Raw genomic sequence first — 16556 nt, 5'->3', positions numbered from 1 at the left:
CCCGTTGTATTTCCAAGATCTTTCTGGTAATGGGCATCTTTTTACATATTAATACTTTTGTGTAGAACATATTTTTACATTATGCAAGTAAACATATACTCATATAACAGTCAAAGTTGTAATAAATATTAACCTACACCATTCCAAACGGTATATGGGTATGAAATTTTTATCGTATCCTTTGTTTAATCATATTGTTCTCATATGTAAGTGACATGAATATGAATTGAAATACTTACAAAATCTTGGAAGGTTTAACATATGGGACAATTAAATGCATTATATCTTCATCGTAAAAAGAAACGACATCTATTGAACAGTGACATTGTTTATTTTCATTCACACTGAGTCTTTTATTACAGCTTCATAGAAAAATCAAAGCTACAAAAGCGAATAAAAAGAAAGAATTGTAAGAGAACAGTCAATGCTTCAAAAAAAAATAGGAGGTACCGCAAACTTTGACTAAATGTGCATTTAGAGTAGAACAATTAAGATCTTCTCAGGAGAGTAATCTTGAGTCTGTAGGCGCATTTGACCGCGGTGTGGGCACGAGTAGAGTCCACTATGTGTGACATGAAAAATCTAGTATGTTCAATAGTCATTATAGAATATTATTGCTAATAACATATGATGCTATAGAATCACACTTTATTGCAAGTTACCATCAATTGTTTATTTATTATTATAATTTGATTATCAATAAATATATTAATGCTTGTATTTAAATTGAAAATTATTATTACATAGAAATAATGTTTTGCTAAATGGAAATTTATTATTTATGGAAATAATATTTATTGGAGAAAGAACAACTTATTAAATATATCATAAAATATGATTATTAACAAGTTATATTTATATTTTAATAAATTAGTTAGAGTTTATTTATATAAAAAGTAGTTTAAGATAAAGAGGATATATATATATATATATATATATATATATATATATATATATATATATATATATATATATGTGTGTGTGTGTGGAGAAGGTTTGACATATGGATTTTGGAAGTTCTGGTTGTTAGTTTGATAAGGAGCAAGATAAGAAGGTTAGAGTTCTGTTCAAAAAGGTTTTTTCACGCCTATGGTTAGCAAAGTAAACTATTGCTGAAATCGAAGTTCTTCTGTTGTAGCTTCAGGATCATAGAACTCTTCAGAAGGTGGAGTTGGAAGAGCTGGATCCGAAGGAGCATATCTTGGAGGATGTGAGTTAACAGTACTCATTAGGGCCAGTGATCCTCCACCCAACCCTCAAAGAGCTTGAGCAACGTACGTCTGATTCATACCCTTGTAGCTTGTCAAAAAGTAGGAATATAGTTAACTTATTGAGCCAACCATTACTTTGGAGATATGGCTTAACATTACCCCAAACTTTTCCAAGGCTGTTGATGAACTTCAGATTCTGCTCAATTGGAGTTCTTTTTATGCCATAGGCTCTCATATTGTTCACCAGAATTCAGTAACAACTTGTTACAGAAGCCACGGATTCGTCAGGAGAGTTTATGAACATGTCTTACTCATTCACCATATAAGTCAACCTCTTGTCTTTGACATTTTCCGAAACCTCGGATAGATTTTTGAGCATATCCAATATCTCCTTATCTGATTTAGACACCTTAATAATGTGTTCAAAGAAATATGGAGGGATACCGAAGACAAGTTCGAAAATTGAAAAACAATTTGCATGCATCTTTTCTTCATCTATCAATCTTGGAGGTATAGGATGAACTTCTTCTTGACTCATGAGATTTGCAACAGCTCCTCTCACAATTTAATGAGTAAGGATATGAGGACCTTCAAAAACAGATCTCCATATTTTGGCACCTTTGTCTTTTCCTTTCATAAATCATTTCATTCCCATCTTCTAGTGATAATATACTTCGACAATCAGTAATGGGGATCTCGTTGGGCAACACAATGTTGGCGATGTGAGCTGAATATAGTGATTGATTTGGGTTAGGAGCATCCATTGTTGTGTTGTTTGGAGCATAAGTGGTATATAGAAGAACTTTTATCCTTATACATAAATGTTTGAGAAACCAAGGTATACTTAATCAATGATAATCTGATCTTTTGGATTCAAAGGACAATGAATCAAGCTTTGATTTCAACTAAGAGAACAAGAGATATCTTGAAGATATTTTTGGACAAGGTTTCACTGCTTAAATCTTAAGTGAACAACAACAATGCAGGCTAATATCATATTCTAGGTCTGGATAAAACTAGTCAAGCCTTGAATAATAATGAAGAACAATGTTTAGGTATTCGTACAAACAATTAAAGCAAACAAAATAAACAAGTAGAATGATGGAATATGAGAATGGCAAAAGAAATTATGTTTAATAAATAGGCACACTGTTACAAGAAAGGGTTGCGCTCTTATTTATAGTGACTAACGAGCTAAAAGACAAACAAAAGACAATAATACTAAGCGTGGACTGCAGATCAACCGTCTAAACAATGTGTTGCGGTTGATCTTCTCTTCTACAGTTGTTACATAAAATAAGACAAATATAACAAGACAAAAATTACAAGTCGATGTTCCTTTTTTGTCATCCTCTAACTTCGAACAACCAGCATTCTCAGAATCTTCACAATCTCGGATGGACACCAATCTCTGACGCCACCAAACTTGGATAGCTCAAAGGATCACTTTCTTGTATTAACATCCATTTTCTCAAAAGTAACACCATTAGCTTAACTTACTTATCAAACATCATTATTTTACATTTTGACCCCAAATATACTTCCTTCTAGTCAATGGATCATTAACTATGTCAACACTAGTCATTAAAGTTTGTTATTTGGAAAAACTATTCCTTCATCTATGTTTTCTATTTTTTTAAGATCCAACACTTATTTTATTTTAAGGTGTGATCATTTATACTTAAACTTTTTTTGCAATTTATCTTATAAAATATTTTTTAATTCATAAATTATTTATTTAAATTTACTTTATTTTATTTCCAAAATTTTAATTTTTAACTTAAGAAGGGAAAGAAAAGTCTTGGATCCAATTTGACGATGTTACAGCGATATTCTAGTTCGCTCATTGGATTTTTATCGATTTCATGGCGAGGGGGAGGGGAGGGGACGATGACCAAGCATAAAGAGGGTGCAAAAATAAGATGAACTTATTTAGCAAAATCTATGTAATGAAACTACATATTTGGATCAAATAATCGACTCGGTTAGTGTAGTTGCTTGTGACATTACTGATTATCTATGTTGGGGAGATGGTTGGTGGATACCTAAAATAAAACTTTTGGATAATATTTCATTAATGAGTTAGAAAATGATCAACCATTTTTTGAAGATGAGGAGAAATTTAATATTCACACGTATAGTGAGTAGTGGGGACTCCATGTGACTTTTTCAGGCGGCTAATCGATCACTAAAGAATAATGAAGATGTCGTAGGTGAGAGAGTTCAACTTATGGGTGATGAAAATACGGAAGATTGATAAATTATTTATAATTTCCTAAAATGGGCTTGCTATATCATTTGAAATTTTATCGTGGTGATGCTTTTGGAAAACAACACAGACAAGAGGATCTAATTGTCCCTTGGGTTTCACACCAATTCATGACGGGCCTATGGAGAAGACTTTGGCTTCCAATAAACGACATTGAGTTGTGCATGTCGAGACTTTATGGTCGACTGTGAGAAATTCTAACAATGGACCAGAAAATTATATTAGCCTTCGTTATGGGGAAAATGTGACAGTTGTTATTAATTTTCACTTAGTTAATGTTGCTAATCTTTCTAGTCTTTGCAGCGAAACGTTTTATCAATCGAAAAAGAAACTACAAGAACTATTGCTATCGGTTAAGTTTTTACGGTTGATATGCATGTCCACATGATAGATTTGCAAAAGTTAATTAATAGAATAGGAGGTATCAATAAAGGTTTTCAGTGCATATACTCTTTTAAGTTCTTGTGGCATTGGAGGTATCAATAAAGGTGCATGGCTAAAACATATGTGTTGAACATCATATTACTTTCTTAGGCATTCAAGAAGTTATTGTAATGTACATGTTAATCTGTGGATATTTTTGCTTTATGGGGAAATATCAGTTTTGACTTCTCGGCTTCTACGAGGGGTAGATCGGGGGATCCGATCCTTAATGTTTGGGATCTCATAACTTTTATACTTAAGGACATCAATAAACTATAAGAAACACGATAATAAAAATGTGAAAGCAATAATTACTATACTAGGACAATCGGGTTGGGTTCGAGTTGGTGAGTAACGAGTTGACTGATCAGAAAACATAAATTCAACACAAACCATATAATATATGGGTTGGCTGGTTGGTGGGTTGGAAACCTCAAACCAACCCAGCCCGTATACCCGTATACGTACACGAGGTTGCGGGTTCACAAGTAAATGGGTCAAATCCAACCCATATAACTCATTTAATAAACAAGCAACACATTTTCAAAAATAAGGTTTTTTCAATATAAAGTCATAAATTAATTAAAGCAATTAACATCAAAAAATGGTTTTCAATATAAATTCATAAAGTCATTAACATGCAAATAAAATTGAAAAATAAAAACATTCATACAAAGTGGATGTGTGTTATTCGTTCATGACTCGTGAAAATATAAAAATGATGACATGCTTTCCTTTCCTTTTATTCTTTTTTTATTAGGGCACCACAAATGCAAACTAGCCACATACGAATATGAAATGAATACAATGATACGAAATATAATACAGAAGAAAATCATATTTCATTAATAATCAAATATATCTAAAATGTAATATATATATATATATATATATATATATATATATATATATATATATATATATATATATATATATATATATGTTATAAAGTAAGCATTACATGCATTTGAAACTCTCATGCATTTTTCCTTTCATCATATTCATTTGAAACTCTCATTGCTTTTCAATTTCTTTCTACTAATGATTATAAGTTGGTTAATAAGATTAAATACGTATCAAACCTAAAGTGCAATAATATATGAACTAAATTTCAATATTAAAAGAAATTTTTTACTTCTACTTATAAAATTCTGTTTTTTAACTTTTTAGATATTATACTTAAATTATTAGTTTTAATATATTGTTGGATGTAAACCATTTTCATTTTAAAGCTACAACTTTTGAACAATTTGTATAAAATATTAAAATTATAAACTTAAATATAACATTACATGACCAACTTAAATATAACTTTTAGTTTAACTTTAACAACCCAAATAATATTTTGTAAATAGTTAAAAGTGATAAATTATAGTGTCTTTCTAATAATGATTATAATTTGGTTAATACGGCTAAATAAATATATTTACTTCTAAAGTGTAATCATAAATAAACTAAATTTCAATATTAAAATAATATATTTACTTCTACTTATAAAATTATGTCTTTAACTTTTAACATATTATACTTAATTTATTAGATTTAATATGTTATTGTATATAAACCATTATCAATCTAAAGCTACAACTTTGGAACAGTTTGGACAAAATACTTAAATTATTAATTTAAATAAAACATTACAGTGTCAACTTAAATATAAATTTAAGTTCCACTTAAAAAACCCAATGAATATTTTGTGAATAGTTAAAAGTGATAAATTGTATTGCTAAATGCAAAAAACTAAATTATAATATCAATTTAACTAAAATATTTTCTAAGGATATTTGTATAATCGTTAAAAGTTTTCAAATAAGTAGTTAAAATAACTTACAATAACAATAGTTAAAAATAACTCTATATAAATGATTATCTTGTAACCTTTAAAATCAGAAAACAATGTCTGATGTTTTAAATAAATATAATGATAGAAATTAAAACGTTAAGATAAAAAATTTAGAAATTAATTAACAATAACAAATACTATAAATAACATGAAGCCATATATTATATTTAATTTTATTCATGAGTAACCTATAGATAGAAAAGATTGAGATTATACAGTTATAATAGATGTATATATTATCATATAATTCAAAATAATCAATATATTATATCAATTTAGTATACGAATTATTATATCAAATTTAAAAACAATGTTATTGTTATATTTAAAAAAACATATATTTATAAGGATTTCAACTATATAGGTGTTTCTGCGCAACGCACGGGTATTCACCTATTATATATATAAAGTTACGATCAAATGTGAATCTCAAGTATTTTGTGAATATATGATCAAAGTTTATCCATTAGATTAAAAGAATGAATGGCTATGATATTAGGAAACATGGTATAAACATAGGATATCATTACTATATAATTACAATTAATTAATTCTATAGTTATTAAAAAATAAATATGACATTTATTGTGAGAGAGAGAAACTAAATTTTTGGAAATCAACTAAAATCTATTAATAAAATGTTATTAATACATTTAAAAAAAACCAAATCATTTGTTAGGAAATCCATATTAAAGAATATGTAATATTATTTTTATAGAATAATCACAAAAATCGTTGAAGTATATTTCATTTTTTAAGAATTTTTCAATTTCATGAAATTAATTTCTTTCCTTGAGAATTAGATGATTTCATTGACGATTATACAAAAATGCTAACAATATTTTTTATACAGTAGTTATAAAACATGAAATTAAAGAATTAGATATTTTTTTTTAAAAAAAAAATCAAGCATTTATTGGAACTGATTTCATTCCTTAAGAATCATAGTTTATTCTATAAAAATACATTGATTGATAAATGGTTTTAAATTACTATCATAAAACAAGTGAGATACAATGAAATAGATTTCATTCTTTCAGAATGGTCATCAATATTGTATAACATATATTTTGAAGTATATGTAATAGTCTTTTTTACATAGATTCACCAAAACTATTAACCAATTAGAAATTCTTAAAGAATAATGAATTTTATTTTTACACATAAAAAGATGTTACACAGTATAACGTATTCTTCAAGAATACATTATAAATAATCAATTATTGACATAAATTCTAAAAGAATGAGCATTCATGTTGACCCTATCTTAATTTTGAGTTACAGAGTATAACTTATTCTTCAAGATTATGTGCGTTTTTTTTCATTTAACATCAGCACTTCCAACACAAATGAAAAAGAAAAATTATATTTTTTGTATGTTCTTCCAAAATGTGCCAGATGTGATTATAGCACACTAAAAAGAATTCAATTTTTAGAGTAGCATTTTACGACTACTTCTTTACCTCCTTATCAGCTTAAAAGAAAACTTTGGACGGAAGATAATTTTTTATTTATGATCGGAATTTAAATTCAATACTAAAAGTATAGTGTTGAATTTAAATAAGTTACCATAATTATAGAATAATAAGTTATAATTAATGTTTTAATTTTTAAGTTAATTGTTATAATACTAGGTGTCAAGCACATGTATTACATGGATTCATTTTAAAGAAAAAAGTATGAAATTATAAACATTTGAGAAGTTTGAATTTATAAGAAAAAAATAAAAAAAAAATATTGAATTATTAAAATTAGATTATTTGTTTTTCTTTTAAATTAAACAAATAATTTAGATAAATAAACAAAAGAAACTAATGAAACTTTAATTTAAAAAATTTAAAATTAGAAGAAAGTCAATTAATGAAATTGATATGCATTTATTCTTACATTTGTTGCAATTATTACATTTAAATATTATGTGGAAACAATAAAACGAAAAAAACCACAAAATGTCATGTGGAAAAAAATTTAATTGAAAGTAACCATAAAATGACATTTTGTCAAATCAATGAGAGTGTGACATATGAAAAAAAGTTCTTTATTTATTAGAGAGTATTTTTATTAAATAATTGGTCCAAAAGTGGTTATACATTCACACAATATATAGAGTTTATATTCAATGTTTAAAAACCCGGGTCGACCCGGCCGGTTCAACCGGTTGGACCGTGACCCAGGATAAAAGGCGGGTCAAATTAGAACGGGTTTTTGTAAAAATACGGATCGGATCGAACCGGCCAGGTTTACACTAAACCGCAGTTGAACCGGGTATTTCGAACCGATAAAAACTAGATTGGCCCTTTTATTAGGGCTTGGATAATTAAGTGAGATTGGCTCTTCTCCAGGCAAAACAAACTTGACTCTTCTTTGGGAAATGAAAGCAGAAAAGAACAGCGACCTGAAGAAAGAAAGCAACGACTGCAAAGTAGCGACTGCAAAGGACTGAAAGAGCAACATCAGCAGCGAGCCCAGCGACTTCCGTTCTTCTCCAGGTGAATTTTCATGCTTCCTTTTTTCCTACAAAACAACGACCGATGTAGTGATGTTCCTGTTTCTTCTCCATCGAAACCCCAATTCCCCCTCTATTACTAATCCACTTACTCCAATGCGTCCAATCATCCAATTTTGATTAGCTATTGTTATTGTGACAACCCGAAATTTTTTGCCTGGTAAAGTCAGTACAATCAAACCTTAAGTCAGACTCGCTCTTGCTATCTTTTAGCATTGTTTAGAGTCTGTTTGAGTGTTCTAAGCCTAGTAAATTTAAGGAATGAGTGTTAGGAAGTAGCTGCTAGAGTCACTGTACAACATTCAAGCCTTAATCACCACCAAAAGGAGTTCACGACCACAACACATGAGTTTACGGCCGTAAACTCAAGGTGGGCCGTAAACTCCCCCCCCCCCTCCCCCCCCATAAAGTCTCTTTCCCTTCACTTTTCCTTCATTCTTACACTTTCACCTCAAGAACACTTGACTTCTCCTCAAGTATCATCGAGATTTTCATTCCCGATCTTCAAAATGTAAGTGATTCTTCCGTCTAGTTGTTGATTATCCTTCTTACTCATGAATCACCCTTTGATTTTATCCATGGAAATCAACTTTTGGCTAGATCTTCAACTTTAACCAAGAACACACACTTGTTCTTGGTAGCCGTAAACTCCTCAAAGGCCCTCAAAAGTGTGAGTATTCCATCTATCATCTAGTCATACATGTTAATCACTAGATCATAGTCTTAAATAAACAATCTAGGCATATTTACCAAGAGTTTACGGCCATGGAATCTTCCTTGGCCGTAAACCCTATTTTTGATCAAGTATTGAGCCCTAAACACTTCTAGACACTAGCTATCCTTTGGGACACATGAACCATTGAGAACCCTTTCCTTTAAGACCCAAAAAGGCACCATTTGGAGAGTTTACGACCATACACTTTTGGTGTGGCCGTAAATACCTCAACACCTCCTAAAATGTTAGTTTTGCTCATCCTCTTGTAAAGCAATAGTCCCACAAACTTCCCTACCATTTAAACACCTTCTTGTGCACCTTTTACCATGAGTTTACGGACGTAAACTCCATGACCGTAAACCCATGGCCATAAACACTAAATGATGACCTTAAGTATCCCTTAGATGAATCACATGTGATTCTAACACTTGGTCTAAGTGTTTCCTAGTCCCTTAAGGTGTTTCCTTGCATGTGGTTGCTTCTAAACACTATATGCATGCCATTATATGTCAATATATGTCATTTAGGACTCGTTTATGTCTCAGGATTTCATTCGTGAAACTTCTCATCCTTACGTGCATATTCGTTTGAATCACCCACATAAGGTGAGTTCATACCCCTATAATCAATCTTTTAAACTGTTTTAAATGCTTTTAAGGGGGGGGGGGGAATACAAGTTGAACATAATGATAATTGTGTAAATGTTTGTTATAAACATCTTTCAAAGGATTACTTATGTCTTTTATAAGTGATCAAAACATTTCAAAAGCTCTTTTTAAGTTATGTTACTTTGTAGTTTATAAAACTCCATTTTTAAAGTACAATCATAACTTAGTAGATAAATGAGTCTTTTCAGTAGCAGTTCAAGTAATCATACTAGTAAACTATAATGGGTATAGTTTAGGAGTTCAGTTCATACTAGAGGCTAGATCATACTCTAAAGAGAAACAGGGAGGAAGATACAATACATGATAACAGAAGGAACATACTAAGATACTATAACAGAACGAACATACTAAGATACTATAACAGAGCGAACATACTAAGATACTATCACAAAACGAACATACTAAATGTTATAGAAGGAGAACAATACAAGATCTAACTATACCAATAATCACTAACTCATTGTTCTAAACAAAAGGTGATAGTAAATTGGGTATAATGATCATATAACATTAATGTGAATTTACGCAGCCTAGCAATTTGTTTACGGAAGTCGTGTTTGGTCCCCAGAATCTCTTGCAGGGAGAGCATATAGTATGGGTACTATCCATCACATTATGACCTTAATAAAGCAAACATGTTATAAGGTAATCAGTACAACAGGATGTCAATTCAAAAGACAACTGTGTACTTAAATTTTCCCATTACTTTCATATTGTGACAGTTCCACTTGAAAGTTAATGCAAAATATTTTCGAGTTAAGATAGTTATAAACTAGGGAAAACTTATATTTTACAAACGACAAACAGAACAGTCAAGTCTAGTACATTTCGTAGAAAGGGGGCCTATAATGCTAACTTTATGATTCCTTAGTGTATACATCAGGGAAATATATTAATCGGATCTGACAGGTAGTCGGGTGTGTGCTTTCCACTTCATTTTCTGTTCCTTGTTTGGTTATGGGCTTAGAGCAGATTCACCCAGCCTACTATCTATTCGATCTTGTCTTTATATATATATATATATATATATATATATATATATATATATATATATATATATATATATATATATATATATATATATATATATATATTTCGTATACACCAAGTAATCATAAGGAGTACCAGGTATGGGCCAGGTCATAGGACACTAATTCAATGCACCGTTTTCTAGTACAAAACATACTTTTCAATTAGAACATTTGATATACAAAACTAGAAACTTACCAGTAAAGGGTTTAATCCATTTTATTAACCCAGTATAAACTTAAAGGACCTTAGATGGTTAACTGTATAATACCTTAGTTTATACATCGGGGTTATATATAATTGATACTCGATAGGTAGTTGGATGTGTGCTTTCCGCCTCATTTCCTGTTCCTTGTTTGGTTGTGGGCCTAGGGCAGATTCACACAATTAACTATCTATTCGATATTAGATTATATATAGCTAGTATAAACTAAGTGATTATAAAAGGAACCACTGTGGTTACCATTTTTACTAAAAGAAATAAGGGTTTTCTTAAAGAATCTTTGCATAAAATCTGAAGGAACTATTACAGTTAACTCCATGAGTACCAAGTGAATACGCCAGGGTTATATACAACAATGATCTAACAAACAATGGGATGTGTGCTTTCAGCCTTACTTCATGTTCCTTGTTTGGTTTTGGGCTTAGGGCAGATACACACAACCGATTGTTTGTTTACTCTGGGTTTTATATAACTTGTATCCATTTAGCAGTCATAGAAAGGATTGTAGAGCCATTTTTACTTATCTTTCATCAAAGCAGGAAATATAGGATTTTCTGGAGGAATAGGCGAACTTTTCTAAAAACTTACAACTTACTTACATCACTAAAATCTTATGAACTCACCAGCTTAAATGTTGATCTACGCTTTCAAAATAACTTGTATTCTCAGGAGACCCGTAGACAGGTACGCGCATTGGGATTCAGAAGATGGAGCAGTATAGCTTCATGTGTTATTCTGTTATTTGCTATGTAGTTTATGTTATGTGAATCACATACTTTGTAAACACTTTCTTTCTAATGAAATGGTTGTTTACTACTTTGATTACTATGATGCATGTTTTGTGATACTAAACATGATGTCCTCCACCCCTGAACGTTTCGGCCGTTCCGATTTTGGGGTGTGACAGTTATGAAATCAGTTTTCTTTTGACTGTGAAATCAATTGACTATGAAATCGGGTGATAGATTTGTTTTCTTTTCTTCTCCAATTGACCGTGAAATCAAGTTCTTTTCTTCTATCGGTTCTGATTTGCTTTTCTTATGAAACCTGTTTTCTTTTGAAACAAGTGATAGATTTGGTTAGTTTATAGTTCATTTATTATTAATTGATCATTGTTTCAAGGTTTTTATTGTGATAGATTTGGTTAGCTTAGAGTTCATTTATTGTTAATTGATCATTGTTTCAAGGTTTTGATTGTGTAGATTATGTAATTAGGATACAACTGACATATGTTTGTTGATTATAACATTACTTTTCAATGTAGTTAAATATGGAATCAAAGGGAAGAAGAACCATTGCAAGCACAATCTCAAGCTTAATCCCATTCTTCGATTCAATCAAATGTACGAACAATGATGGATATCGCATGGGAACATGTTATTCAAGTCGTTGATGAGAAGGGGAAAAAGGCATGGATATGTAACTTTTGTCAAAAAGTTATAGGCGGTGGTGGAATAAACAGGGTTAAGAAACATCTTGATGGTATTAAAGGTGAGGTAGTAGCATGCCCAAAAGATAGTCCAAAAGTACGGTATACTATGCAAGGGAAACTGAAAGAGACTGCCCAAAAAGAAAAGAAAAACGTACCACTAGTGTTACTATCTTGGATGATGATGAAGATATGGAGGAAGTAGAATTGTCAACTGTGAAAAAGGGAAAAGGAAATCTACTTCAAACTTGCATCCATTTTTTACGAAAGGTATAAATGATCTTTCCCAACCCACTATCAAATCTGCAATGCAAAGTAAGGAAAAAATACATGATGTGGATTTAGTTATTGTTATGTGGTTTTATGATGCATGTATACCTATGAATGCTTGCAACTCTCCTTTTTTTCAACTTATGGTAAATAAAATAGTAAGTATTGGTTATGGGTACCAAGCACCTAATTATCATGCTCTGAGGGTTAATTTATTGACAGATGCAAAAAAGTCAGTTTCATTGATAATTGATTCGTTAAGAAGTCAATGGGTTGATATTGGTTCTAGAATTATGAGTGATGGTTGGAGGGATGTTTCACAACGACATTTGATTAATTTCTTGGTTTATTTTCTGAAAGGGATATTATTTCTTAAATCTGTTGATGCATCTGATATAGAAAGCAATGCTACAAATTTGTGTAATATGTTTGCTGAGATTGTTGATATGGTAGGAGAAAAAAATATGGTACAAATGGTAACTGATAATGCCGCTAATTACAAGCTTTCTGGTACTAACTTATGTGAAAGATATCCTTATATTACTTGGTCTCCATATGCAGCACATTGTATTAATATTGTATTAAAGGATCTTTAAGAATTGGATAATGTTAAAAGTTTGGTCAATCTTGCATCGAGGGTTACTGTTTTTGTTTATAATCATAAGTAGCCCTTGAATTGGTTAAGAAAAAGGCCCGTTTGGAAAGAAATTATCAGTCCAGGTGCTACTCGGTTTGGTACCGTGTTCATTGCATTGCAAAGTTTGTATGACCATAAAGAAGATTTACAAGCAATTGTCATATCTAATGAGTTTAAGAAGATGTTGAAAGTGAGAAATGCAGTTGAATGTAAACAAATTTTCTTGAATGAAATCTTTTGGAAGAATTGTTTGATTACAGTGAAAGTAATGACTCCTTTGTTAGAGCTTTTGCGGTTGTGTGATTCGGATGAAAAACCTGCAATTGGTTATGTTTACGAGGGAATGCGTCAGGCAAGAAGAGGGATTAAGGAATTGTTTAAGAAGAAGAAGGAATTATATAGGCCTTACACTAACATAAATGATAGTCGTTGGGATAGGATGTTAAGAAAAAGTATTTATTGTGCGGCTTATTGGTTGAATCCCGTTTTTCAATATGATCATGCAAATCTTTGTAAGAAGAATGAGGTGTTTCAAGGCGTTCTTGAAATGGTTGAGAAGAATTTTAAATGTGATGATGTTTTAAATATTACATTGAATTTAGGCAGGTTTCATGATGCTGAAGGTACCTTTGGTAGATCTAGTGTCATTGTTTCTCGTAATCTTACTCGTCCAGGTATGATTTAAATTTAATGAGTTATTAATATATATAAAATATTGTATTTTCTAATATTTCTTTGATAACTATATCTATTGTAGATGAGTGGTGGAAGTTATTTGGCGGAGATATTCCGGTTTTGAAAAAGTTTGCTATTAGAATATTAAGTCAAACAACATCTTCTTCCGGTTGTAAACGTAATTGGAGTGTATTTGAAAGGATTCACATGAAATGGAGGAATAGATTGGAACATCAAAGGCTAAATGATCTTGTATTTGTTCATTACAACTTGCATTTACAAAATAGGTATGACATCTTGCTAAGATATACTATGCTATAAAATGACCAAGTTATATTTGACATTTTTTGTGAGTGTTTTTGTAGATTGAAGGTTGATATGAGGTCTTACGATCCTGTTGACTATGTAAATATTGATAAGACAATATTTTGGGAGGTTGAAGAAGAGCGGTGTACATGTCCCTTAATCATGTTTAGCATCAACTAACAAGTTGCAACTTTTCAAGTTTGTGTTCTTCATGTGCCTTCATAATATCAATATGTTGATATGTTTATGAAGAGTTTACCTTCTACATTTTTTCTTGATTTTCGGTCTAGCTTGAACGTTCTTGGTGCTACCCCATTCAAACTACGTACGGATGTTAGTGTATTATTATTATTATTGTGTATTATATTTTTAGTATAATCCATATATGTGCCCTCTCACTATATTGGCCCATCTCATGTATTTTGTATAAGGGATTTCCAAATATGTACCATAAGGGCACATACAAAAAATATTAATTAGGAAAAATATAAACATAATTAAATACTAACGGAATGCCGATAGATCACCAACATAATGGGACGCCCAAATTTAACGAGAAATGTATGAAGGGCCGGTAATGGGATAGTGACAAACACAATTTTCGTCGATCGACAATCCGCCGGTGATTCGCTACGAAATAATGACGATCAACAATTAAATATTAATCTTACGTATACACATATATAACACATGCGAAAAATACGAAAAAAAATTGTGTTTAACACAAGAACAATGGAAAATGATACTAATACTATATAATAATAACATATATAATAGTAATAATAATGAATCTGTTACACTCAAATAAGCATATAAAACTATGTTTATCAAACATATACAATACATTATTGTCTTACATATACGTACATATAACATGAAGCGAAAAAACGAATCGAAAAAACTATGTTTAAGACATGACAATGGAAAATGATACTAATAGAGATAACAACAACAATAATAGTGTAACATTCAGGTTTCCAGGTATCATAAATTAAGTATTTATTTTTGAGTTAAGAAGAGGGACTCGATGAGTTGACGCCTAAACTCGTCGAGTAGGATCGCGATTGATGACTCGGATTAATGAATGAACTCGACAAGTCGGCAAGTTGACTCGACGAGTCCGCGCTGTGGACAGAAACCCTAAATCTTTGCGCCCGCGCCCTATTTAAAGGTCCTTATGGCCTTCATTTGCGGCCACACACCCTTGAGAAACCCTAAATGAACCAGAGAGCATAAAGAGTGAGGGAAGGAGCTAATTTCATCACCATTAGTGCATTCTTGCAAGAAGGAAGGAAGGCATTCAAGCTAGGCTAATTGGGGAGCTCATATCTACTATCACTTCTTCAAAGGTTGTTGTTTGAGGTATGAATCGATGCCTATAATTGTGTATATAGAGGATCTCATGAATCTAGGGTTTCCTTGCTCCCTTTTTAGTTGAGTTATGGAATATGTGGAGTCCCTTTGTGTCATAAACATTAGATCTGGACCTTGAGAGGTCCAGAGAGTCCCAACAACCTAGCTTTATGCAGTCACATAAGAGTATTGAGCCTAAGACACCATTGTAAGGGCTATTTTATCAAATAGAGCTAGATGTGTGGTGCATGGACATAAAGATTGAACCTTTACGTGACTTTTGGGTGCTAGAAGGTCAGATCTATAAGTTAGAGAAACAGATCTGACCTCAGAAGGTCAATTGAGTATTGCCATGGAGTAAACTCGTCGAGTTCATTAAAGGACTCGACGAGTCTGATCGGGTTGCCCCGCGATTCGTGATCAGTGGTGACCCGTCGAGTGAAAGGTCAACTCGACGAGTCGAGTGAGGCCTTAGGAGGATTCATAGGACACGTATGGATTCGCCGAGTCACCCGAGTGCACTCAACAAGTCTGGTCAAAGTTGGACCGTTGACTGGAGTTGACTTACATTGACCTTAGGGTTTTGGTCAAACTGATTCAAGAGAGGTCATGGATGGGTAGAATGATCTTCTACCCATTCTTAAGAGATGAGAACATAAAGAGGGTATTGGTTAGAGATATTATCATGTTGATAGGAGGACGCTAGATCGGGGATACCGAGAATGAGAGTATACTAGACATCATACGAGGTGAGTCTTCTCACTATACCTTACCATGAATGGTAATTATGTGTGACCGGAAGGTCTTATGTGTTATGAAGAGTATGTGATATATGTTTCCATGGGATATGTATATGTTATGTATGTTAAGAGTAGTATGGTATGGACCGGAACGTCAACATGGTATGGACCGGAAGGTCAACAGTGGACGGACCGGAAGGTCAGTATGGTATGGACCGGAAGGTCGTTAGAGTAGTACCAGAAGGTCTACTCAGATTGT

General features: G+C 31.7%; 1 protein-coding gene across 1 annotated transcript; it reads left to right on the top strand.

Moving 5' to 3' along the window:
- The first annotated feature begins 12239 nt into the window (after positions 1–12239).
- Positions 12240–14384, top strand: LOC111915040 (uncharacterized). The gene is made up of 6 exons (XM_023910746.1): positions 12240–12418; positions 12507–12688; positions 12809–13164; positions 13255–13897; positions 13981–14185; positions 14264–14384. The coding sequence occupies exons 1-6, from the start codon at positions 12240–12242 to the stop codon at positions 14382–14384; spliced, it is 1686 nt and encodes a 561-aa protein (XP_023766514.1).
- The last annotated feature ends 2172 nt before the right edge of the window (positions 14385–16556 follow it).

The sequence above is a fragment of the Lactuca sativa genome, chromosome 9, assembly GCF_002870075.4.
Source record: "Lactuca sativa cultivar Salinas chromosome 9, Lsat_Salinas_v11, whole genome shotgun sequence".
NCBI lineage: Eukaryota > Viridiplantae > Streptophyta > Magnoliopsida > Asterales > Asteraceae > Lactuca > Lactuca sativa.
Note: the sequence above shows the minus strand (reverse complement) of the source record. Positions and strands in the feature narration are given on the sequence as shown.